This window comes from Leucoraja erinacea, chromosome 37, assembly GCF_028641065.1.
Source record: "Leucoraja erinacea ecotype New England chromosome 37, Leri_hhj_1, whole genome shotgun sequence".
In the NCBI taxonomy this organism is placed as follows: Eukaryota; Metazoa; Chordata; class Chondrichthyes; order Rajiformes; family Rajidae; genus Leucoraja; species Leucoraja erinaceus.
Genome location: NC_073413.1, coordinates 10,726,510 through 10,750,147, shown reverse-complemented (window position 1 = coordinate 10,750,147; position 23,638 = coordinate 10,726,510). Strand labels below are relative to the sequence as shown.

The following is a 23,638-nucleotide window of genomic DNA, read 5'->3' as shown; positions in this document are numbered from 1 at the left end:
CCTGTCTACGGGTGCTGTCTGTACGGAGTTTGCACGTCCTCCCTGTGACTATGTGGGTTTTCTCCGGGTGCTCCCGTTTCCTCTCACATTTTGAGGATGTACAGGTTTGTAGGTTAATTGGCTTCAGTAAAATTGTGTATGTAGGACAGTGTTAGAAAACGGGGGCGATTGTTGGTCAGCACCGACTCGGTGGGCTGAAGGGCCTATTTCCGCGCTGTATCTCTAAAGTCTATAGTACGGAAAAAGGCCCTCTAAAGTCTAATGATGCACTCATAGGGTGCACAGAGATGAGCAGTTCTGGGCCAGGCAGTCTGTAGAATGCTCTGCCTCAGGTGGAGGCCGGTTCTCTGAATCAGGGGGCCACAGTTTAAGAATAAGGGGTAAGCCATTTAGAACGGAGACGAGGAAACACTTTTTCACGCAGTGTTGTGAGTCTGTGGAATTCTCTGCCTCAGAGGGCGATGGAGGCAGGTTCTCTGGATACTTTCAAGAGAGAGCTAGATAGGGTTCTTAAAGATAGCGGAGTCAGGGGATATGGGGAGAAGACTGATTGGGGATGATCAGCCATGATCACATTGTATGGCGGTGCTGGCTCGAAGGGCCAAATGGCCTCTACTCCTGCACCTATTGCCTATTGACGTAATTTACAACCACCACTCTCATGAGAATAAGTTGATAACAAAATAATTAAATCACTATGCTGATTGGGGCAGGTGACTCCAAACTCACTTGGTTTCCGTTTTTGCTGACGTTTCATCCACTGCACCATTTAAAACCGGAGAGAACGTCTTCTGACTCCTCGCCTCGTCATCAGATGCCTTTGATGTGCTAATTGCAACAGAAACCAAGTCATTAGGGTGTGGGGTTAAAGGAACAGATCACCCACTAACTAAATGCACCCACCTCCCTGATCCTTGCCAAGCCAATGACCAGCCAGGTAGAAGGAATCTTCTATCGATAGACACAAACTGCTGGGGTAACAGCAGCGGGACTGGCAGCATTTCTGGAGAGAAGGAATGGGTGACGTTTCAGGTCGAGACCCTTCTTCAGCCTGAAGAATTAGGCCATTCGACCCATCAGGTCTACTTCACCATTCAATCATGGCTGATCTATCTCTCCCTCCTAACCACATTCTCCTGACTTCTCCCCATCACACCCGACACCTGCACTAATCAAGATTCTATCTATCTCTGCCTTAAAAATATCCATTGACAGGCTCAGGAATTGAAAGATCTTCTCAGATTCCTTTCCATCAAACTCATCCATTTTCACAACTAGACGCAGAATAAATATTTTAACTTCCTACACAGATTGCAGATCTAAAAATTGTATTAGAAGTGTTTAATCTTAGAACAAGCCAGAAGTTGGCAGCAGAGTACTGTACATCTGTCTCAATTTCCAACATCACCTTCCAGAGTAAGTCAGTTAATGCTATTCAGAAGTGATAGGAGTAACGTCATGAGGAAAGAGTAGAATGAGACCATTCGGCCCATCCACTCTACTCCGCCATTCAATCATGGCTGATCTATCTCTCCCTCCTAACCCCATTCTCCTGCCTTCTCCCCGTAACCCCTGCACTAATCAAGAATCTATCTATCTCTGCCTTAAAAATTTCCACTGACTTGGCCTCCACAGCCTTCTGTGGCAAAGAGTTCCACAAATTCACCACCCTCTGACTAAAGAATCCTCCTCATTTCCTTCCGAAAGGAACATCCTTTAATTCTGAGGCTGTGACCTCTAGTCCTAGACTCTCCCACGAGTGGAAACATCCTCTCCACATCCACTCTATCCACGCCTTTCACTATTCGGTAAGTTGTCCAAGCCTTTCACTATTCGATAAGTTTTAAAACACAAAAAAATTCAACAAAGCGCCCGAAACAAAGTAAATAAACCAGTCTCAGCTGAAGTGTCAAAGTGATGCTGTTTGAAGATTAAATATTAGTAGGGAGAGTGGAAGAACTCCACCATGCCATAATTGGATGGGACACAAAAAACTGGAGAAACTCAGCGAGTCAGACAGCATCTCTGGAGAAAAGGAATAGGTGACATTTCGGGTCGCGACCTATCTTCAACCCTGTATACTTGTATACTCTGGAGTTTAGAAGGATGAGAGGAAATCGTATTGAAACATATAAGATTATTAAGGCTTTGGGCACGCTAGAGGCAGGAAACATGTTCCCGATGCTGGGAGAGTCCAGAATCAGGGGCTACAGTTAAAGAATAAGGGGTAAGCCATTTGGAACGGAGACGAGGAAACACGTTTTCTCACAGAGAGTTGTGAGTCTGTGGAATTCTCTGCTTTAGAGGGCGGTGGAGGCCGGTTCTCCGGATACTTTCAAGAGAGAGTTAGATGAGGCTCATAAAGATAGCGCAGTCAAGGGGATATGGGGAGAAGGCAGGAATGGGGTACTGATTGGGGATGATCAGCCATGATCAAATTGAATGGCGGTGCTGGCTCGAAGGGCCTACTCCTGCACCTATCGTCTATTGACCCGAAACGTCACATTTTCCTTTTGTCCAGAGATGCTGTCTGACCCGCTGAGTTACTGACACCTTAGTTGTGCCTATCTTCGGTTTGAACCAGCATCTGCAGTTCATTCCTACATAATTAGATGGGGCCTTGGTGTCTCCCAGTGCAACACTGAAATGTAAGCGTAGATTGTGTTCACAAATCTCTTGGGTGGGGCTCAAACTCATTTATCCAATGTTCTCCAAATAACCACCTCAGCCACTTCCTTTGATAAAACATCCCCCCAATGCCACTTGCGAAGTAACTGAACACCTTGCTCTGTGTTGACATTACATTACAAATCTTTCGCCACTAATTCACCCTCAGAAGAAAATACTTAGATCAAACCGAAACAGTGAACAAAAGCATTTTAAACTTTCCAGTCAAGAATTTCAGGCCTTTCCTACCATTTTTCTTATTGTGAGTTCATTTATAGTTTCGTAGCCCAGTCCAGTTCCAAATGATTCTTACATACAAGACATTCAAACTGACCTAATACTTACACCAACAGTATGTTTAAGAAGGACAAGGACAAGGACAAGGGGTCACAGCTTAAGGATAAGGGGGAAATCCTTTAAAACCGAGATGAGAAGAACTTTTTTCACACACAAAGTGGTGAATCTCTGGAACTCTCTGCCACAGAGGGTAGTTGAGGCCACAGTTCATTGGCTATATTTAAGAGGGAGTTAGATGTGGCCCTTGTGGCTAAGGGGATCAGGGGGTATGGAGAGAAGGCAGGTACGGGATACTGAGTTGGATGATCAGCCATGATCATATTGAATGGCGGTGCAGGCTCGAAGGGCCTACTCCTGCACCTAATTTCTATGTTTCTATGCTTCTAAGGAACTGCAGATGCTGGAAAATCGAAGGTAGACAAAAGTGCTGGAGAAACTCAGTGGGTGCAGCAGCATCTATGGAGCGAAGGAAGTAGGCAACGTTTTGGGACGAAAACCTTCAGGAAGGAAATAGGTAACGTTTTGGGCCGAAACCCTTTCAGGGTTTCGACCCGAAACGTTGCCTATTTCCTTCGCTCCATAGATGCTGCTGCACCCGCTGAGTTTCCCCAGCACTTTTGTCTACACCAAAAGTGTACCTGGTCTAACCTTTCCCCAGTTATGAACAGCATTACCAGATGTATTTCTGCGTTAGGAAGTCAGGTTCACTTTCTATTAGTGCCGCTGCATTGCCTCACACCATGGCTGAATTTTTCTAACTCTCCCGTGACACTGTACCAAATACCATCAGGAAATCTTGTATACATTCTCTGTAATAGTCTGACAACCAATTACCTCTCCAGAAGGAAGTTTTAAAATGAGTTAAACATGACCTTAATCAGTGTTTGCATCAACCCGATTAGCCTATGCATTGCTGGACAATTGCAAACCGCATTCGGGGAAAAAAATGGATTCCCAGAACTTCCCGACAACCAAATATTCAAAAACTTCTACTCGTATCCTGATGGAAGGTTGTTAGTAACTCACTTAGATTACTGCGCGGAAACAGGCCTTTGGCCCATCAAGTCCGCGCCGACCAGCGATCATCCCGTGCGCTAATACTATCCTACACACTCAGGACAATTTGCAGAAGCCAATTAACCTACAAACCTGCACGTTTTCGGAGTGTGGGGGGAGGAAACGTGGTCATGGGGAGAATGGACAAAATCCACACAAACAGCACCTAGGTCTCTGGTGCTGTGAGGCAGCAACTCTACCACTGTGAAAACCTCAACTCAACAGTCAATAGACAATAGGTGCAGGAGTAGGCCATTCGGCCATTCGAGCCAGCACCGCCATTCAATGTGATCATGGCTGATCATCCCCAATCAGTACCCCGTTCCTGCCTTCTCCCCATATCCCCTGACTCCGCTATCTTTAAGAGCCCTATCTAGCTCTCTCTTGAAAACATCCAGAGAACCTGCCTCCACCTCCCTCTGAGGCAGAGACTGAGGCAGTGCCGGCACTCAGTGTGTATAATAAGTAATAATCGAGTAGCTAACGCCTGCCTCTAACACAAGCTTGCTGACATTTCCCGAGTTCTTTCCCCCTGATGTACTAAGTTCATACCTCTGTTCGTGCCGTTCACATTCTGAAGCTTGGGGGGCAACTGGATTAGCTTTGGAGGCCTCACAGCTGTCCCGTACATTTCCTGCAGTAGGTCCATCTTCGGAGGTAGTTAAGAGTTCTTCCTCACTGCACAAGAGATTTAGACAAGTCAGCTTCGCTAAGGAACGGGAATGTCATCTTCCTAATCTCTTTTTTCGGAAACCAAATAATTGTGACATTTGTTCAATAGTGATTAATAATAAAATATCACAAGTGCATAGTAAGTGCTTGAGCAGTTAAAAGCAAAACAACATTGCACAGTAAATGTTTTAATTGGAAGTGTTCAAGTGGAACCTGCCTCTTCCATAAGTCCACAGGTTCTCGGAGCAGAATTAGGCCATTCGGCCCATCAAGTCTACTCCGCCATTCAAGTCATGGCTGATCTTTCTCTCCCTCTCAACCCCATTCTCCTGCCTTCTCCCCATAACCCCTGACACCCGTACTCAAGATGTATTCAAGAGAGAGTTACATTTAGCTCTTAGGGCTAACGGAATGAGGAGATATGGGGAGAAAGCAGGATCGGGGTACTGATTTTGGATGATCATATTGAATGGCGGTGCTGGCTTGAAGGGCCAAATAGCCTACTCCTGCACCTATTTTCTATGTTTCTAATCAGGTCAATATCTGCCTTAAAAATACCCAGTAGCCGCCTGTGACAATGAATTCCACAGAATTCCCTTTTAAATAGTCAAAACTTCTTCCCAATAGTTTTCTCTTTTCTTCCAAGTCTATTCTTTGTTAAACTTTTTGCACTCACTAAAGTTGCCCTTGCCTTAATTTGGAATTCAACTTTCTTTCTCCATAACTATCTTAAAGCTATGATACATGGATTTCAGTAACTCGGATTGTTTAATGCAATTAGCCCAATATAACATTTCACAATTACCTTGTGCGTGTTTTAGCTTCTGCATTGTTCACCTCAGGGGGCAAGACCGCTTCCGGCACCGAGCCGTTGAGAATCGCCGCGTTTTCCGCTGCTGGTTTCTCCGTGTCGGCGTGTGACGTCATACCCGTTTTTGTGGCGTCTGGCACTTTAGCGTCTTCTCCGCTGCTCAGCCCGCCCATAGACTCTGCACAGTCAACGCGGGGACAAGATTGAACAATGTCAGTGCTTTTGAACACTCTTCCCTTTCGACTTTAGACACACAGCGTGGAAACAGGCCCTCCGGCCCAGCGAGTCCGCGCCGACCAGCGATCACCCCGTACTATTCTACACACTAGCGACAATATATAATTTTGACGAACCTGCACGTCTTTGGAGTGCAGGAGGAATTTGGAGACGTTTTTACTGTAGTTAATTAACCTACGATCTTTGGGGTGCGCGAGGAAACATGGAAAATAGGTGCAGGAGGAGGCCATTCGGCCCTTCGAGCCAGCACCGCCATTCATTGTGATCATGGCTGATCGTCCCCTATCAATAACCCGTGCCTGCCTTCTCCCCATAGCCCTTGACTCCACTAGCCCCTAGAATCTGGAACACCCGGAGAAAACCCACACGGACACAGGGAGAAGGTACAATCTTCACACAGTCAGGATCAAACCTAGGTCTCTGGCGCTGTGAGGCAGCGACTCTAACGCTGCGCCACCCCCTGAAGCTCCACCACCTTGAGGGGGTCCGATCCCAGAATGATCGGGTGCTGTCAGTCCCTCGAGCAGTGAGTGTTGGCAGCTCTGTACAAGAACAGACTGCATCACAGCTTTACTGCACTTCTTTTGGAAATGTCCCCAGGAGAGCACGTCGTATAGTCATTACATTTATGAATAATGCCTGATTTATCATCTCTCTGGCCCAGTCGGGTCTACAGTAATCTTTGCACGCTCTTATTATTCTAACCACGGTTATATAATTGGGCACAGACTGTGCATCAAATTTAGATTTTCCTGGGTTAGTGTCGGCAAGCTCTTAATCTCCTGAGCCAAGACAGCTCGGCTTAAATTAGTCAGGTGATGCATTTTTTTATTCCTTTGCCATAATACTCTTGCCCCAGCTTCAATTATTAGTGTGCATTATCTTCATGGTTATAAGGTTATAGATATATCTGTCCACCCTCAATCAAAGAGCTACTATGTCACAGATGGCGCAGCGTTGTGGACAGTGACAGATACCGGGTCTTGGCATCAGCACCTGCACACGTGTGAGAGGGCAGCGAGGGGGCTGAGAGATCAAACTAAATCATCAACAACCCATCGTGTGTGTGTGTGCGTGCGCGCGTGTGTGTGTGTGTGTGTGTGTGTGTGTGTGTGTGTCTGTGTGTGTGTGTGTGTGTGTGTGTGTGTGTGTGTGTGTGTGTGTGTGTGTGTGTGTGTGTGTGTGTGTGGGTGTGTGTGTGTGTGGGTGTGTGTGTGTGTGTGTGTGTGTGTGTGTGTGTGTGTGTGTGTGTGTGTGTGTGTGTGTGTGTGTGTGTGTGTGTGTGTGTGTGTGTGTGTGTGTGTGTGTGTGTGTGTGTGTGTGTGTGTGTGTGTGTGTGTGTGTGTGTGTGTGTGTCTGCGGGTGTGTGTGTGCGTTTGTACGTGTGTGGGTGTGTGTGTGTGTGTCTGGGTGTGCGCGTGGGTGGGGTGTGTGTGTGTGTGTGTGTGTGTGGGTGTGTGTGTGTGTGTGTGTGTGTGTGTGTGTGTGTGTGTGTTTGTGGGGTGTGTGTGTGTGTGCGCGCGCACGTGTGTGCGTGTTTGTGTGTGCGCGGGTGTGTGCTTGTGTGTGTGTGTATCTGTGTGTGTGCGTGCGCGGTCCTGTGTAGATAGAAGGGAGGAGAGGTGGGAATGGACACAAAAAGCTGGAGTAACTCAGCGGGCCAGACAGCATCTCTGGAGTAAAGGAATAGATGACATTTTGGGTCGAGACCCTTCTTCAGACGGAGGGGAGGCGACAAAGGAGAGGGGGAAAAGTGGGTTCAATGGCCTTGCAATGATTACCAATGCTCGTTGTTCTGCAACCAGCATTGCCGGAGGTAACCACACAGCTTCAATACTGAATGGACGGTGTTTTGCATCTGCTCCAAGTACCCTCCCAGTCCCCTTTCAACCCAATAAATGATTCAGCATCCGGGTCTGATGCTCTGACGCTCTGACGATAAGACCCAGGGGTCTGTCCGTTTACAACCCGCAAAGTTGCGGGTTGATTGAGCAACTGCAAAGGGGAAGTTACTGAACTCGTCAGCACAATCCACCTGGTCGCAGTTTTGTATCGTGCATTAGTCACACAAAGGACTCATAGTCCAAGGTGATCCTTCCTGACGACGCCTCTGCCCATAAGGAAGTACATGACACGAACATGGTCTTGTTCTTGGTTTCTTGCTCCTCCAAAATATTCCAAATGGAATTTAAACTGGAGGTGGTGGAGGGAGGACAAGTCAGAAAGGGTTATTGGGAACAAAAACAGCTACCTTAAATGTAGTTGCATCTGGTTGGGTAACTATGGTAGGGTGAAGATTATTCCATGCTTTAATTGTGCGGGGGAAGAATATTGTGCGGGGGAAAGACTATTTCTGTACACTTGCTAATCAAGGATGTGCTTATGGATGGGAATACTGTGCCAGACTTTGTGTAGGAAAAGGATTTCACTGTGAGCGTTTGCATACGTGACAATGAAAGCACCATTGAATTAGGTCTAAAATTCTCATTTAGAAAATAGTACATTTTATTCAAGCTACTAAAAATAAGCTTCAGGCACAAAAGGAAATCAGTGTCGATCGTTCACCTTTGAGTAACCCAATTTAAAATTCAATTTAATCAGAAAGGAAGAAAAACTCCGGTTGAGGCACATCGGTAATTCCTTGGAATATTAAAGGGCCTGTCCCACTTACGCGATTTTTTCGGCGACTGCCGGCACCCGTCATTGTCGCAGCAGGCCTCTGAAAATTTTCAACATGTTGAAAATCCAGCGGCGACCAGAAAAGGGTGGGACTCTTTGGGCGACTACTCACCCCGCGACATATCGACACGCGGGGCCCGTATGGTTGTGAGTAGTCGCCCAAAGAGTCGTATATTTTTCTGGTCGCTGCTGGATTTTCAACACTTCGAAAATTTTCAGAGACCCGACGGGTGCCGGCGAGTCGCCGAAAAAAATCCCGTAAGTGGGACAGGTCCTTTAGGAACAAGAAAGCAGCATGCAAACTCTCGGTAATCCCGAAATGTGCAACCGTGAAGATGTCCTGTTGATACTCACTTTCTTCTGACGCTTTGCTATGTCCGTCACCACTGCTCTGGAGCTCATCGGCTGGAGCGGAATTTGTTTCCATAGACACAGGAGAGTTTGTTCGCAAGCGTCCAGAGGGGCTGGAAGAAATTTAATTCCAATTAACTGAAGCTTGGATGGGTTCCACTCGCGCTTCTTCCCAGCAGAACCAATAAGCACTCCCACCGCTACTCTGTTCTGCCTCTGTTTGTCTGTATAAACATTCCCAAAAATACAAAAAGTGACAGATGTTGTAAATCAAAATGGATAGTCATTCTGGCGGGCTTTAGACTATCAAGGTCGAACCACAATCTTTTAGTTTAGTTTAGAGATGGAGCGCGGAAACAGGCCCTTCGGCCCACCGAGTCCGCGCCAACCAGACATCATCCGTGCACGGGTTCTATCCCACACACACACACGGAACAATTTCACCGAGCTAATTAGCCAACAAACCGGTACGAGAGTGGTGATGCCTATTTGGTCGTGAGTAGTCGCCCAAATAGTCGTACCTTTTTCTGGTCACCGCTGGATTTTCAACATGTTGAAAATTTTCGGGAACCTGCTGCGACTATGACGGGTGCCGCGGTAAGTCGCCGAAAAAAAACCGCATAAGTGGGACAGGCTCTTAAGGGGCAGTGCCAGTGTGAAATCTAAACGGGTGGATTATTGTAAAACAGCTGTGGTGAATGAATGGCAGTCATGTTAGGGGTGGAAGCAGATAGTGCTTGTGTTGCAGCATAGGTCAGGAGTTCAACCCAGTCACGTTAAACTGTACGATGAAATGTGCCATCTCATGCTCATACAGGAAAATGTTCTTCCTGGAAAATGTTCTTCCTGTTTTTTTAGCAGTGTGACTACAAAATTTTAAACTGGGTGACGACAATTGCTGAAATTTAACCCCGTTTTTGGAATAACCTCAGAGGCACAATTAGGCCCATTCGGCCCATCAAGTCTACTACCATTCAATCATGGCTGATCTATTTGCCCTTCTCAGCCCCATTCTCCTGTCTTAATAGCCCCTGACACCTGAACTAATCAATAATCTTTCAGTCTCTGCCTTAAAGAACATCCATTAACACTCCACAGTAGTCTGTGGCAAAGAATTCCACAGATTCACCAACCTCTGGCGAAAGAAACTCATCTCCTTTCCAAAGACATGTCCTTTAATTAAGAGGCCTTTGGTTTTAGACTCTCCCACCAGTGGAAACAACCTCTCCACATCCATTCTATCCAGGCCTTTCACTATTTGGCAAGATTCAATGAGGTCCCCCACCATCATCCTTTGGAACTCCAGTGAGTACAGTGCCGCCATCGTGTGTTAACCCAATCAATAGACAATAGGTGCAGGAGTAGGCCATTTGGCCCTTTGAGTCAGCACCGCCATTCAATGTGATCATGGCTGATCATCCCCAATCAGTACCCTGTTCCTGCCTTCTCCCCATATCCCGACTCCACTATCTTTAAGAGCCCTATCTAGCTCTCTCTTGAAAGCATCCAGAGAACCGGCCTCCTCTGAGGCAGAGAATTCCACAGACTCACCACTCTCTGTGTGAAAAAGCGTTTCCTCGTCTCTGTTCTAAATGGCTTACTCCTTATTCTTAAACTGTGGCCCCTGGTTCTGGACTACCCCAACATCGGGAACATGGTTCCTGCATCTAGCGTGTCAAAGCCCTTAACAATCTTTCCTGGAAGAACCCTCTTGGTCAATCGGATCAATGCTACGATCTGAGCAGACACATGAAACAAAACCACTGGGGGAAGAAACGGAGAAGACAAGTGGGGGGGGATGGTTTCCTTGTGTAGTTGCAACACTTACCCAGCCTGAGAGGCAAAACTGGCAAACACGGCCCATCCTTCTATCGGAGGCAGGGAGGTTGTGGGTTCTGGGCTGTCCCACGCACTGAAGCCACCGTCCACCGAACCCTGGCTCCCACCACTGTTAGTCAAAGGTGCATCGAAGTTGGCTGTCCACCCAGCCTCTGAAGATCAAAGCAACACGTTACTGGTAACACATTAGATACGTATTTGGTAACACTGGCAACATTAGATATGACTCCCCGAATGAAAAACAGTGCCCAGTGAACTGGAATATTCCCAGTGTAAGAAGGAACTCCAGACGCTGGTTTCAACTGAAGATAGACACAAGAAGCTGGAGCAACTCAGCAGGACAGACACCATCTCTGGAGAAAAGGGATAGGTGATGATTGGCTGCGACCCGAAACATCAGCTATTCCTTCTCTGCAGAGACGCTGTCTGAGCTGCTGAGGTACTCCAGCTTTTTATAAACAATAGACAATAGGTGCAGGAGTAGGCCATTCGGCCCTTCGAGCCAGCACCGCCATTCAATGTGATCATGGCTGATCACCCCCATTCCTGCCTTCTCCCCATACCCCTATCTTTAAGAGCCCTATCTAGCTCTCTCTTGAAAGTATCCAGAGAACCTGCCTCCACTGCCCTCTGAGGCAGAGAATTCCACGGACTCACCACTCTCTGTGAGAAAAAGTGTTTCCTCGTCACCGTTCTGAATGGCTTACTCCTTATTCTTAAACTGTGGCTTTTTTGTGTCTATCTTTAGAATATCCCAAGCTTGGTTCCATGACCAACAGTCTGTCATGCTCCAGTATAACATCAAGGGCTCGCGATCTCGGGAGAGACCGAGTCGGGAGCTCCAGTATAGTTTGATCAGCCCCGAGCCGGCTCGAGGGAGCTGAGATCCCCCACCCGGTGGGCTACAGGAGTAAGATCGCCCCGTCCACGGAAGGCTCGAGGCCTCTGACTGCGGGAGAACAAGGAAGGGAAGAGATTGAACTTTTTTTTCTCACCTTCCATCACACTGAGGAATGTGGAGGAGTCACTGTGTTGGATGCTTATGTTAAAATGTATTTTGTGTTGCTTTTTATTTGTGTGACTGACTTGGCAAATGAAATTCCTCGTACGTTTCAAAACATACTTGGCTAATAAAATACGATTGAGTGAATGAATGAAAAAGTTTATTGGCCAAGTATGTACACATACAAGGAATTTGCCTTGGTGCTCCGCCCGCAAGTAACAACACGACATACAGTAACAATTAAGAATGACACATAAAACATTAAATATTAATAATAAAACATTATAGTTTAAACGTGAATGAAATAAAATACCAGAGCAAAAGTATTGTATTGTAAATCGTATTGTATAAAATGTATTGTATTGTAAATCAACTACAAGCCCCATTGTTCAAGTACCTTTGTTTGGGTCTATTTCCATCCTGGAGTCCGTGGGCTTTATAGCAGTCTGTCCCCCCTCTTCATCTTCGTCCTCTTCGGAGTCTCTGCTTCCTTCACTGTCCGTACTCCCTGAACTCCTGCAACAACATTATGTTTCTCTGATTCTGGCAGAAGTAAAATGAAATGCTGGGAGAAATTCTTCAACCAGCGACGGTGGTCTCAGCTAAGATGTGACTTGCTGGGAGAAATGGCTGCCCGGTCGTCACCTGCCATGATTGAACAGCACAGCGACAGCGACAGGCCTCTCAGCCCACAATGTCTGTGCCAAAGCCTGATGCCAAACGCCTTGCTAAATTAAACCAGTTCCCTCTGCCTGCACGTGATCCATATCCCTCCATTCCCTGCAAATCCATGGCTCTTCTAAAAGTCTCTCAAATAATAATCATATCTTTTATTGTCATTGCACATAGTGATTTTTAAATCACTCCTGAAGACATATCTATTCTCCATGGCCTTTGTAGACCAGTGAGGTGTTGAATTGTTTATTAACTTTATTTGCTTGGTTTTGCTGCGTTGTTCGTACTTGTGTTTTATGTTTTTTAATTTATTGTTTGGATTTTTGTATGTAATTTATGCGCCTCGTGTTAGTTGTATGTTCTGTTGTTCTGCCTGTTTTATGATGTCTTGCTTGTTTTCTTTTTTCTGTACAGCACTTTGGTCAGCTTTGGTTGTTTTTAAGGTGCTTAACAAATAAAGTTATTATTATTATTATAGGTGCAACAAGATTTGGGATGCAGCTTCCATCCGTTGTCATAACTTAAACAACTGAAATTTAGATGCCCAGAGAAACATGATTTATAAAAAAGGGACAGTAAAACAGTAAATGCCACTACTGTTTCTATCTTAACCAGACTCTGTGTTAAAAACTTTGCCCAGCCATCTTAGCCCAAACTTTGCCCCTTTCTCAGCGGGACAGGCAGCATCTCTGGAGAGAAGGAATGGGCGACTTTTCAGGTCGAGACCCTTCTGATGTCAGGGGAGGGGGGGGGCGGGACAAAGATAGAATGTAGTCGGAGACAGTAAGACTATTGGGAGAACTGGGAAGGGGATGGAGAGTTAACTTGACATCAGGTTTGGTACGAACATTGTGGGCCGAAGGGCCCGTTCCTGTGCTGTGTGCTATGTGCTCAACCAAACGTCTTACACAGCTGCATCGCGACTGGCTGACTCTCACACTCGATGCCCCAACAGACTGTGAATGAGGGAATATCAGGCTTGTCAAATGGACAACCTCTGAGCCTAAGCTTGTGCAGGCGGCTTTGTGTGTTTACAGAATGGTCGTTGGAGCTGACAGAATGGCTCAGAAATGGAAGGTGAGAGAGCTAGGGATAAAGGTGAGGGGGGAGGGGGGGAGATTTAATGGGAAAACCGAGGGGTAACTTTTTTTTTCCCTACACAAAGGGAGTTGGGTGTATGGAACGAGCTGCCAGAGGAGGTAGTCGAGGCAGGTACTGTTGCAACTTCTTTACAGGTACATAGATAAGGTAGGTTTAGTGGGATCGGGGCCAAAAGCAGACAGGTGGGACAAGTGTAGATGGGGCACAAAAAAGCTGGAGAAACTCAGCGGGTGCAGCAGCATCTATGGAGCGAAGCAAATAGGCAACGTTTCGGGACAAAACCCTTCTTGGGGCATGTTGGTCGGCTTGGGGCGAAGTATCTACGCTGCACGACTCTAGCTCGGGCTCACAAGCTCCCCACCATACCTGGGAACGCGCTGGGCATCTGCGGCGAAGTGCAGGTCCTTTTCCTGCCACACTTCATCCTCGTCGGAGCCTTCGTCGTCGTTGAACGGCCTTATCCGCTCCTTCCAACACTCCTCAAACAGACTGGTGTTTGGCTGAGAAGCAAAGCGGAGAAAACCGTTGGACAAAAGGGAACCGCAGATGCTAGTTAACACACGAAAGGACACAAAGAGTTCATAAGAGATAGGAGCAGAATTAGGCCATTCGGCCCATCAGGTCTACTCCACCATTCAAACATGGTAATCTATCCCTCCCTCCCAAACCCCATTCTCCTGCCTTCTCCCCATAATCCCTGACATCAAGAGGCCTTTCAGAGTAAATCAGCGGGTCAGGCAGCATCTCTGGAGAATGTGGATGGGCGACTGTTGGGAATAGGTTTTCAGTGACAGCAAGAGGGAAAAAAGGGGGGGGGGGGGGAGTGATTCGGAACTTGTCAGATTGGCTAGCATATTTCAGTTATATTATGCAAAATAAAGGTAATATTGAGTGAATGGATTATCTTAATAATAATAATAACTTTATTTATAAAGCGCTTTTAGACAACATCAGTTACCACAAAGTGCTGTACATGGGAAATCAACAAAAAGTTATTACAAACTACTAAAACCATTAAGACGACAAGACTATAAAAACAGTAAAAAATTAAAAGACATTAAAAGCACTAAAACAGGAACAATGTCTCAGCCAGTGTCGAAAGCCAGTGAATAAAAGTGAGTTTTTAGGGAGGATTTAAAGATGGACAGTGAAGGGGCCTGTCTGATCTGCAGCGGCAAGGTGTTCCAGAGTGCCGGGGCAGCAACAGAAAAATTCTTAATTAGTTGAGACACAAAGTGCTGGAGTAACTCAGAGTAGGTTAATTGGCTTCTGTAAATTGGGTATGATGGAGTAGCACACAACTTGTGTACGGGTGATCTATGATAGGCGTGGACTCAGTGGGCCGAAGGGCCTGTTTCCGCACTGTATCTCTCAACAAAACTCTGTAAACTCAGCGGATCAGGCAGCATCTCTGGAGAACATGAATAGGTGATGTTTCAGATTGGCCGGAGATGCTGCCTGGCCCGTTGAGTTACCCCAGCACTTTGTGCTCTGTTGTAAAGGTGATCGTTCTTGCATTCCAGTATTACTTTGCAAAAGTCTTTTAATGAAGCAGTGAGGCTGTTGTTTATTACTGGGATAAACGCTATCACTTGCTAATTGATTCCAGATTTCATCATCCTCACTGATGAATCAACGCACCAACCTGCCCCCAGTAACTCATTAAGCTTCTGCTGTAATTTCCACTACCTAACAGCACAGGCGAGATGCTGGAACTAAATTGAAAGCTACATCTTGGTTAATGAGGGTAGGATACAAATGACTTTGAGGTTTATCCTCTTGATTGCTATGGAGACCTCATCAAAGCTTAACGAAAGCCTCTGTAGTTGAACGACTTGAAGTCTTTCATCATCCGGGGCTTGCAGTCATGCAGTGATCATTTACAAAACACTTGCAGCTGAGTCTCTTCAGCCACAAGCAACTGCATTGGTCTCTACAGCATCAAGCGATGCTGCTCCAGCCGAGGTTTGGAGCAAGCAGCCATCAACCAGGATGCACGGGGTGGGAAGATTGCAACCTTCACGTGGTCCGCCCTGTTTCGACTAATGCAATCAACTCAACGTGCACAAACGGAAGATCAAATAGAACAAGTTGTCCAACAACTTTAGGCTGTGCACGCCACACAAAAGAAGATCTAGGATGCATCACCCATGGTCAGTCATGACCGAGGGGGGCCTACAATGCAACTGAGGAAATATACCCTTGCATTGATCAGTGTGGACGTCACCTTGCACCAAACGTTATCATGTAGCTGAATCATCTTACCAGAACTAGAGACCAATCCTGAACTACTATCTACCTCATTGGTGACCCTCAAACTATCCTTGATCAGACTTTGCTGGATTTACATTGCACTAAACGTTATTCCCTTAACACTGTATCTGTACACTGTAAATGGCTCGATTGTAATCATGCATTGGCTCTCCGCTGACTGGTTAGCACGCAACAAAAGCTTTTCACGGTACCTCAGTACACGTGACAATGAACTAAACTGTAGACATGTTCATTAGTTCTAGAAGCAGAATTAGGCTATTTGGCCCATCAATAGACAATAGGTACAGGAGTGGGCCATTCGGCCCTTCGAGCCAGCACCGCCATTCAATGTGATCATGGCTGATCATCCACAATCAGTACCCCGTTCCTGTCTTCTCCCCATATCCCTTGACTCCGCTACCTTTATGAGCTCTGTCTAGCTCTCTCTTGAAAGCATCCAGAGAACCCGCCTCCACCGCCCTCTGAGGCTGAGAATTCCACAGGGTCACAACTCTCTAGGTGAAAAAGTTTTTCCTCATCTCCGTTCTAAATGGCTTATCCCTTATTCTTAAATTGTGGCCCCTGGTTCTGGGCTCCCCCAACATCTGGACCATGTTTCCTCCCTCTAGCGTGTCCAAACCCTTAATAATCTTATATGTTTCAATAAGATTCCCTCTCATTCTTCTAAATTCCAGTGAAGGCCGGTTCTCTGGATGTTTTCAAGAGAGAGTTAGATAGAGCTCTTAAAAATAGCGGAGTCAGGGGATATGGGGAGAAGGCAGGAACGAGGTACTGATTGTGGATGATCAGCCATGATTACTGTGAATGGCGGTGCTGGCTCGAAGGGCCGAAATGGCCTACTCCTGCACCTATTGTCTATCTAAAAGATATTAAGACACGTACGTCATATATATGTTATATATGTTAGTCGTCATATTATCCACTGCACATGTAAGTAAGTGTACATTATATAAGGGCATTATCGACAGCATTAACAGGGGATACTCACACTGTCACTGTTGGCATCGAACACAAAGCTGATGTTAGCTGCTCTCTCAAATGGGGAGCTGTAAATCAAATAGAAAACAAATCACCAATTAAACACCATTTACCACCTTCTGCTTCCATAAGATTCCAACTGGCTACTTGCACAGTGTCATAGATATAGACGTACTATTTAACATCTGCTTCCCAACGTCATTCCATGTTCCACCAACAATCAACACCTCTTAATCACCTGCCAATGCCCCACTGGTAAATGCCAGGACTTAATCTCGACCTGTCCATTTGGGGTGGCGCGGTGGCGCAGCGGTAGAGCTGCTGCCTCACAGCGCCAGCGGTCAGAGTATGATCCTGACTACACTAGGGTTCTGTCTGCATGGAGTTCGCACGTTCTCCCTGTGACCGCGTGGATTTCCCCCCCACACACACACACGCCAAAGACGTGTAGAATAGCTGGGTGCCCGTCCCAATTGGCGGTTTTTCCGGCTACTGCCGACGTCAGTGCCTGACGTATCAGGGTCGCCGAAAGATTTTGTACAATTCAAAATCCAGCGGCGACAAGAAAAACGTTGCGACACTTGAGGAAACGCCGCGGGTCAATACGTAGTCACGCCGCAACTTATTCGGTGACCTGATACGTCAGTCAACGATGCCGGCAGTCGCCGAAAAAAATCACCAAGTGGGACAGGCCCTTTAATTGACTTCAGTAAAATTGTAAATGATCTATAGTGTCAGATTCAGATTCAGATTCAGATTCAGATTCAGATTCAATTTTAATTGTCATTGTCAGTGTACAGTACAGAGACAACGAAATGCATTTAGCATCTCCCTTGAAGAGCGACATAGCAAACGATTTGAATAAAAAAATAATAAGTGTCCGGGGGGAGGTGATTGGCAGTCACCGAGGTACATTGTTGAGTAGAGTGACAGCCGCCGGGAAGAAGCTGTTCCTCGACCTGCTGGTTCGGCAACGGAGAGACCTGTAGCGCCTCCCGGATGGTAGGAGGGTAAACAGTCCATGGTTGGGGTGAGAGCAGTCCTTGGTGATGCTGAGCGCCCTCCGCAGACAGTGCTTGCTTTGGACAGACTCAATGGAGGGGAGCGTGGAACCGGTGATGCGTTGGGCAATTTTCACCACCCTCTGCAATGCCTTCCGGTCGGAGACAGAGCAGTTGCCATACCATACTGTGATGCAGTTGGTAAGGATGCTCTCGATGGTACAGCGGCAGAAGTTCACCAGAATCTGAGGAGAGATGGACCTTCTTCAGTCTCCTCAGGAAGAAGAGACGCTGCTGAGCCTTCTTGATCAGAGTAGAGGTATTGTGGGTCCAAGAGAGGTCATCGGAGATGTTGACTCCCAGGAACCTGAAGCTAGAAACACGTTCCACCTCCGTCCCGTTAATGTGGATGGGGGTGTGCGTGCCGCCTCTGGACTTCCTGAAGTCTACAATGAGCTCCTTGGTCTTCTTGGAGTTAAGGGCCAGGTTGTTGTCAGCGCACCATGCTGCTAAGTGCTGGTGTATCCAGTTGCAGAGGGAGGGGTCGATGCCCAGGTTACCGAGTTTGGTGATCAGTTTTGATGGAATAATGGTGTTGAATGCACTTAACTCCAAGAAGACCAAGGAGCTCATTGTAGATCTATAGTGTGTAGGATAGTGCCAGTGTAAGGGGTGATCACTGGTCGGCACGGACTCGGTGGGGCCGTAGGGTCAGTTTCTAAAGTGCTGGATATCATGTGCGCTTCTTCTAATAATTTCCTGCTGGCGCCTGCCCGGGTTATTCTTCTGTGAAAGTAGTCACAGCAAAGAATAAAACTCACTTGACACTTTCCTCCTGCTCGGCAAATTCCTCGTCATTGAAGCCAAACTGGTCGATGAAGTTGGAGGTCATCTGTTGAATCTGGTAGTCGGAGAACGCCTGAAAGGTCAGAGTAGGGAGGTGAGGTCATAAGGTCGTGAGTGTTAGCAGCAGAAATAGGCCATTCGGCCCATCAATGATGGCTGAACTATCTCTCCCTCCCAACCCCATTCTCCTGCCTTCTCCCCATACCCCCTGACACCCATCACGCAAATGTTTAAGAAGGAACTGCAGATGCTGGAAAAATCGAAGGTAGACAAAAATGCTGGAGAAACTCGGCAGATGAGGCAGCATCTATGGAGCGAAGGAATAGGTGACGTTTCGGGTCTCGACCCGAAACGTCACCTATTCCTTCGCTCCATAGATGCTGCCTCACCCGCCGAGTTTCTCCAGCATTTTTGTCTACCTCCCATTACACAAATGATCGCCAAAGCACCAGAACAGAAATCACACAGTGAATATGACAGCACTGAGATAGCACGAGAAAGCCTACTTTTTGTATAATTGGCCTCAAGAGGCTGGTGGAATGGAGACCATTAGGAGATGATGTTTCATGAGGGGGAACTTTCTTGGTACATTATACGAGGAAGAATGAAGAGATGCAATACAAACTTCGTAAAAAGAATGCAAAACCTAGGGAGGCAAATCTCTGAAGGTGGCTAATCTGTGATAGGGCAATGAGGCTGCACAAAGCACAAGAGATCACAGGTTGAGTAAACAAGAGAGACAAAGTAAAAAAAAACAGAAATTTATTAAAAAATGACACACAAAAAAGCACCACTCCAGTTGGGACTGAGCTAACATGTCCAATTCTCAGCATAAATCTTGAATGAATGAATGAATGAATGAATGATTGAATGAATGGGTGAATGAATGAATGAATGAATGAATGCATGAATGAATGAATGAATGAATGAATGAATGAATGAATGAATGAATGAATGAATGGATGGATGGTATGAATGGATGAATGAATGGATAAGTTTATTGGCCACGTATTCACATACATAGAATTTGCCTTGCTGCTCCACCCGCAAGTGACGCGATATACAATGACACATAAAACATTGTAAAACAGCTATATTTAAGAGGGAGTTAGATGTGGCCCTTGTGGCTAAGGGGATCAGGGGGTATGGAGAGAAGGCAGGTACGGGATACTGAGTTGGATGATCAGCCATGATCATATTGAATGGCGGTGCAGGCTCGAAGGGCCGAATGGCCTACTCCTGCACCTAATTTCTATGTTTCTATTAAAGATTAATAATAAAACATTATTGATTAAACATGTGAATTAAATAAAAAAAACAGAGCAAAAGGGGGCTACAGATTTTTGGTTATTGAGCAGAGCAAGAAATAAAGAAAAGACAGGGCAAAGAAAAGAGAATTGGTAAGGGAATGGGAAAAGATATGAACTGATAAAAGGACATAATATTTCTCTCTCCAAAGATGCTCTCGAACCTACAGACTTCATGTGTTAATAGGATGAGATGCAGCCCATTCTGCTCCTGGATCTTACCTGCTGCAGGACAGCCTCCTGAGGGAAGTTGAATTCTTTCAGATCATTCTCATCGTCATCGCTCGAAGAGTGTAGGTTCCGCATATTCACCTGAATAATAAACACCAGACGATATTCGTAGTGAAACTAACGAGCCAAACCCTTTCAGTAAACCAAAAAATATATTCCAGAAATATTAGAGCACTAAATATTTGTGTTTGATCTAGAATCACAAGGCTGTCGGTGACGGTGACTCACAGCAACAGAGCTCCGAGTGGCTGAAGCTACTCTCAATGTCAGAGAGGACAGTTTATCCTGGCAAAGCTGAAAATAGAAGGAAACGTTGTTGACAACATTGGAGGGGGAGTAACGCCTCCTAATTGTGTAGTCGGAAGTAAGGACCAGCTTCAAATAGGTCCACGCAGAAGTACATGGGCAAGGTTTACGAGGATGTTGCCAGGACTAGAAGGTGTGAGCTACAGGGAGAGGTTGAGTAGGCTGGGTCTCTATTCCTCAGTGCGCAGGAGGATGAGGGGTGATCTTATAGAGATGTACAAAATCATGAGAGGAATAGATCGGGGTAGAGTCTCTTGCCCAGAGTAGGGGAATCGAGGACCAGAGGACATAGGTTTAAGGTGAAGGGGAAAAGATTTAATAGAAATCTGAGGGGTAACCTTTTCACACAAAGGGTGGTGGATGTATGGAACAAGCTGTCAGAGGAGATAGTTGAGGCTGGGACTATCCCAACATTTAAGAAACAGTTAGACAGGTACATGGATAGGCCAGGTTTGGAGGGTTACGGGCCAAACGTGGGCAGGTGGGAATAATGTAGCTGGGACATGTTGGCAGGTGTGGGCAAGTTGGGCTGAAGGGCCTGTTTCCACGCCGTGTGACTCCATCTGCACGGCATGTCCCCAACAACTCTCACCAGCTTCTACAGATGCGCCACAGAAAGCATTTTATCCGGATGCATCAGAACACGGTTTGGGAACAGCTCCATCCAAGACCGCAAGAAATTGCAGAGAATTGTGGACGCAGGCAGCTCAGACCATCGCCCAAACCAACCTCCCATCCATTGACATCCATCTACACTTCACGCTGCCTCGGCAAGGCCAGCAGCACAATCAAGGACCCTGGTTACATCCTCTTCTTCCCACTCCGATCAGGCAAGAGGCACAGAAGTGTGAAAACACACACACACACGCGCACACACGCACGCGCACACACACACACACACACACAGTTTCCTCCCAGCTGCGATCAGGCAACTGAACCGTCCTACCACCAACGAGAGCGAGATCCTGATTAACCTCAACGGAAACCCTTGGGCTATCTTTAATTGGACTTGACTGGACTTTATTGCGCGCTAAACCACATTCCCTGTATCTTGTGTCTGTACATGTACTATGTTCCGATGTTTGGCGAGGTGGTGGACTGTACCCTGTCGAGTTAGCACTTTGTGGAGCAATTGGTCAAAACAAATTCATCTTGTGGCACACAGAATCTTCAGCGAGAAGTTAAATGGACAATGTTGATCAGCCACAAGAGGTGGCATTGACTGTCCAGGCACCGGCACCTCCCAGTCACACAGTCAAACTCACCAAATCAACAGTGTTCTTCTTGTTCATGTCAGTCAGTGACCCCAGCACAAACTTATCCCACCGCTCCCGATCTTCTTCAGGCAGCTCTGAAAATGATAAGCATCAGTGAGGTGAACCATGAAAGTGGCATATAGTGTACATCCATATATTGTGGCAGCAATGTCATCCCATGGTCCATAAACTCTTCTTCCTGCAAACACTCATTAATATCAGTCTACCTTTTAAGAATAAGGAGCAAGCCATTTACAACGCAGACGAGGAAACACTTCTTCTCACAGAGAGTACCTATGGCTGGCATAACGAGCCGCTACGATATATCTACGGACTCCTGCAGGCCTCCTTACGGACATTCTCCGAGTTTGAATCAAGGGGAAAACTCGGGAGAATTCGTGAATAACTTGGGAAAGTGGGACAGGCCCTTAAGTCGCACTTTCAAGGAAATCCGCCCGTTCTTATTTCCAGCCTCTATCATGGATATTGTCACCCCTGACCATTTGCAACCATACTGAGAAATTTAGCCACTCAAGAAAACAATGATAACAATTTTGGTTTACAGCTTCCAGCTTTTTTTTTTAAACTGCTGTGCAAACAAAGAAGAGATGCTGGTTTGTACCAAAGATAAGACATAAAGTGCTGGAGTAACTCAGCGGGACAGGCAGCATCTGGGGAGAAAAAGGACTGGTGACGTTTCGGATCGGACCCTTCTTCAGTCTGACAGAGGGTCCCGACCCGAAACATCACCCGTCCTTTTTCTCCAGAGATGCTGCTTGACCCGCTGAGGCACTTTATTATAATAATAATAATAATAATAATTTATTTATAGAGCACTTTAAAAACAAACATAGCTGCAACAAAGTGCTGTACATCACTAATCATTGACAAAAAAGTTAACACACACCAAAAATAACAATCAAAAGAAATAGTAGGAAAAGACACGTAAAATAAAGAAACATCAAAAACACCACAAACAGAAGCAAAGCCTCAGGCATGGTCAAAAGCCAGGGAGTACAAATGCGTTTTAACACTGGATTTGAAGATGGACAGTGAGGGGGCCTGTCTGATGTGCAACGGCAGGGTGTTCCAGAGTGCCGGAGCAGCACTATGCCTATCTTTCTTTTAAGCTGCTATTGTGCTTGCAGTTTGCTTTTCTCTTTCATTTCTGAATTAACGAGTCCCATTTGCTACGCTCCAATCTTCAAGAACGGTTCGAGAGTGTATAGAAAGAATGTCATTTCTTGATCATCCTTGGCCAAATTCTAAAATACTCCATCCTCAGGCTTTTTCAGCTACTTTAGGCATTTTGTTAGATATAATACTTAACCTCTTCCCCTAAATCAGTGGTTCTTAAGCTTTTTGGCACCAGTATGCGAACAAAATACTGTGTGTGGTATGTACCTTTGTTAGGTTCTTAAACATGGGCTCAACAAATTGATATGTTATTTGTATCCTCTTCATGCTCTTCCAGGGAGATGCTAACTGCATTTCGTTGTCTCTGTACTGTACACTGACAATGATAAGGGGGAAATATTAAGGATAAGGGGGAAATCCTTTAAAACCGAGATGAGGAGAACTTTTTTCACACAGAGAGTGGTGAATCTCTGGAACTCACTGCCACAGAGGGTAGTTGAGGCCAGTTCATTGGCTATATTTAAGAGGGAGTTAGTGGCCCTTGTGGCCAAGGGGATCAGAGGGTATGGAGAGAAGGCAGGTACGGGATACTGAGTTGGATGATCAGCCATGATCATGTTGAATGGCGGTGCAGGCTCGAAGGGCCGAATGGCCTACTCCTGCACCTAATTTCTATGTTTCTAATGACAATTAAAGTTGAATCTGAATCTGATCTGAATGCCCCCTGGCAAAGCCCAAAACAACCCCCAGGTTAAGAACCACTGCCCTAAATCAATTTTTGAACGAGTTTTTTTGTGTGTCTCCCCATAAACTCTCTGTCACCTGCAGCTTCATAGATGCCCAATGTTTAGTTATAAACTAATTTTTGACCATGTAACATTGTCTATTAGGAGTACAATGTGATAGCAAGTTTC

The 23,638-nt window shown here is 46.1% G+C and overlaps 1 protein-coding gene across 1 annotated transcript in view; it reads right to left on the bottom strand.

Moving 5' to 3' along the window:
• Positions 1 to 23,638, bottom strand: part of LOC129713958 (serine/threonine-protein phosphatase 6 regulatory subunit 3-like) — an 88,858-nt gene that overhangs the window by 9,519 nt on the left and 55,701 nt on the right. Inside the window, exons 13-23 of the mRNA XM_055663378.1 lie at positions 21,597 to 21,682; positions 20,017 to 20,106; positions 18,463 to 18,560; positions 16,651 to 16,708; positions 13,755 to 13,888; positions 12,010 to 12,128; positions 10,599 to 10,761; positions 8,774 to 8,883; positions 5,498 to 5,681; positions 4,573 to 4,698; positions 730 to 828 (exon numbers count right to left, since the gene is read on the bottom strand). Coding sequence (XP_055519353.1) covers positions 730 to 828; positions 4,573 to 4,698; positions 5,498 to 5,681; positions 8,774 to 8,883; positions 10,599 to 10,761; positions 12,010 to 12,128; positions 13,755 to 13,888; positions 16,651 to 16,708; positions 18,463 to 18,560; positions 20,017 to 20,106; positions 21,597 to 21,682 — 1,267 coding nt within the window. The remainder of the gene's footprint in view (positions 1 to 729; positions 829 to 4,572; positions 4,699 to 5,497; positions 5,682 to 8,773; positions 8,884 to 10,598; positions 10,762 to 12,009; positions 12,129 to 13,754; positions 13,889 to 16,650; positions 16,709 to 18,462; positions 18,561 to 20,016; positions 20,107 to 21,596; positions 21,683 to 23,638) is intronic.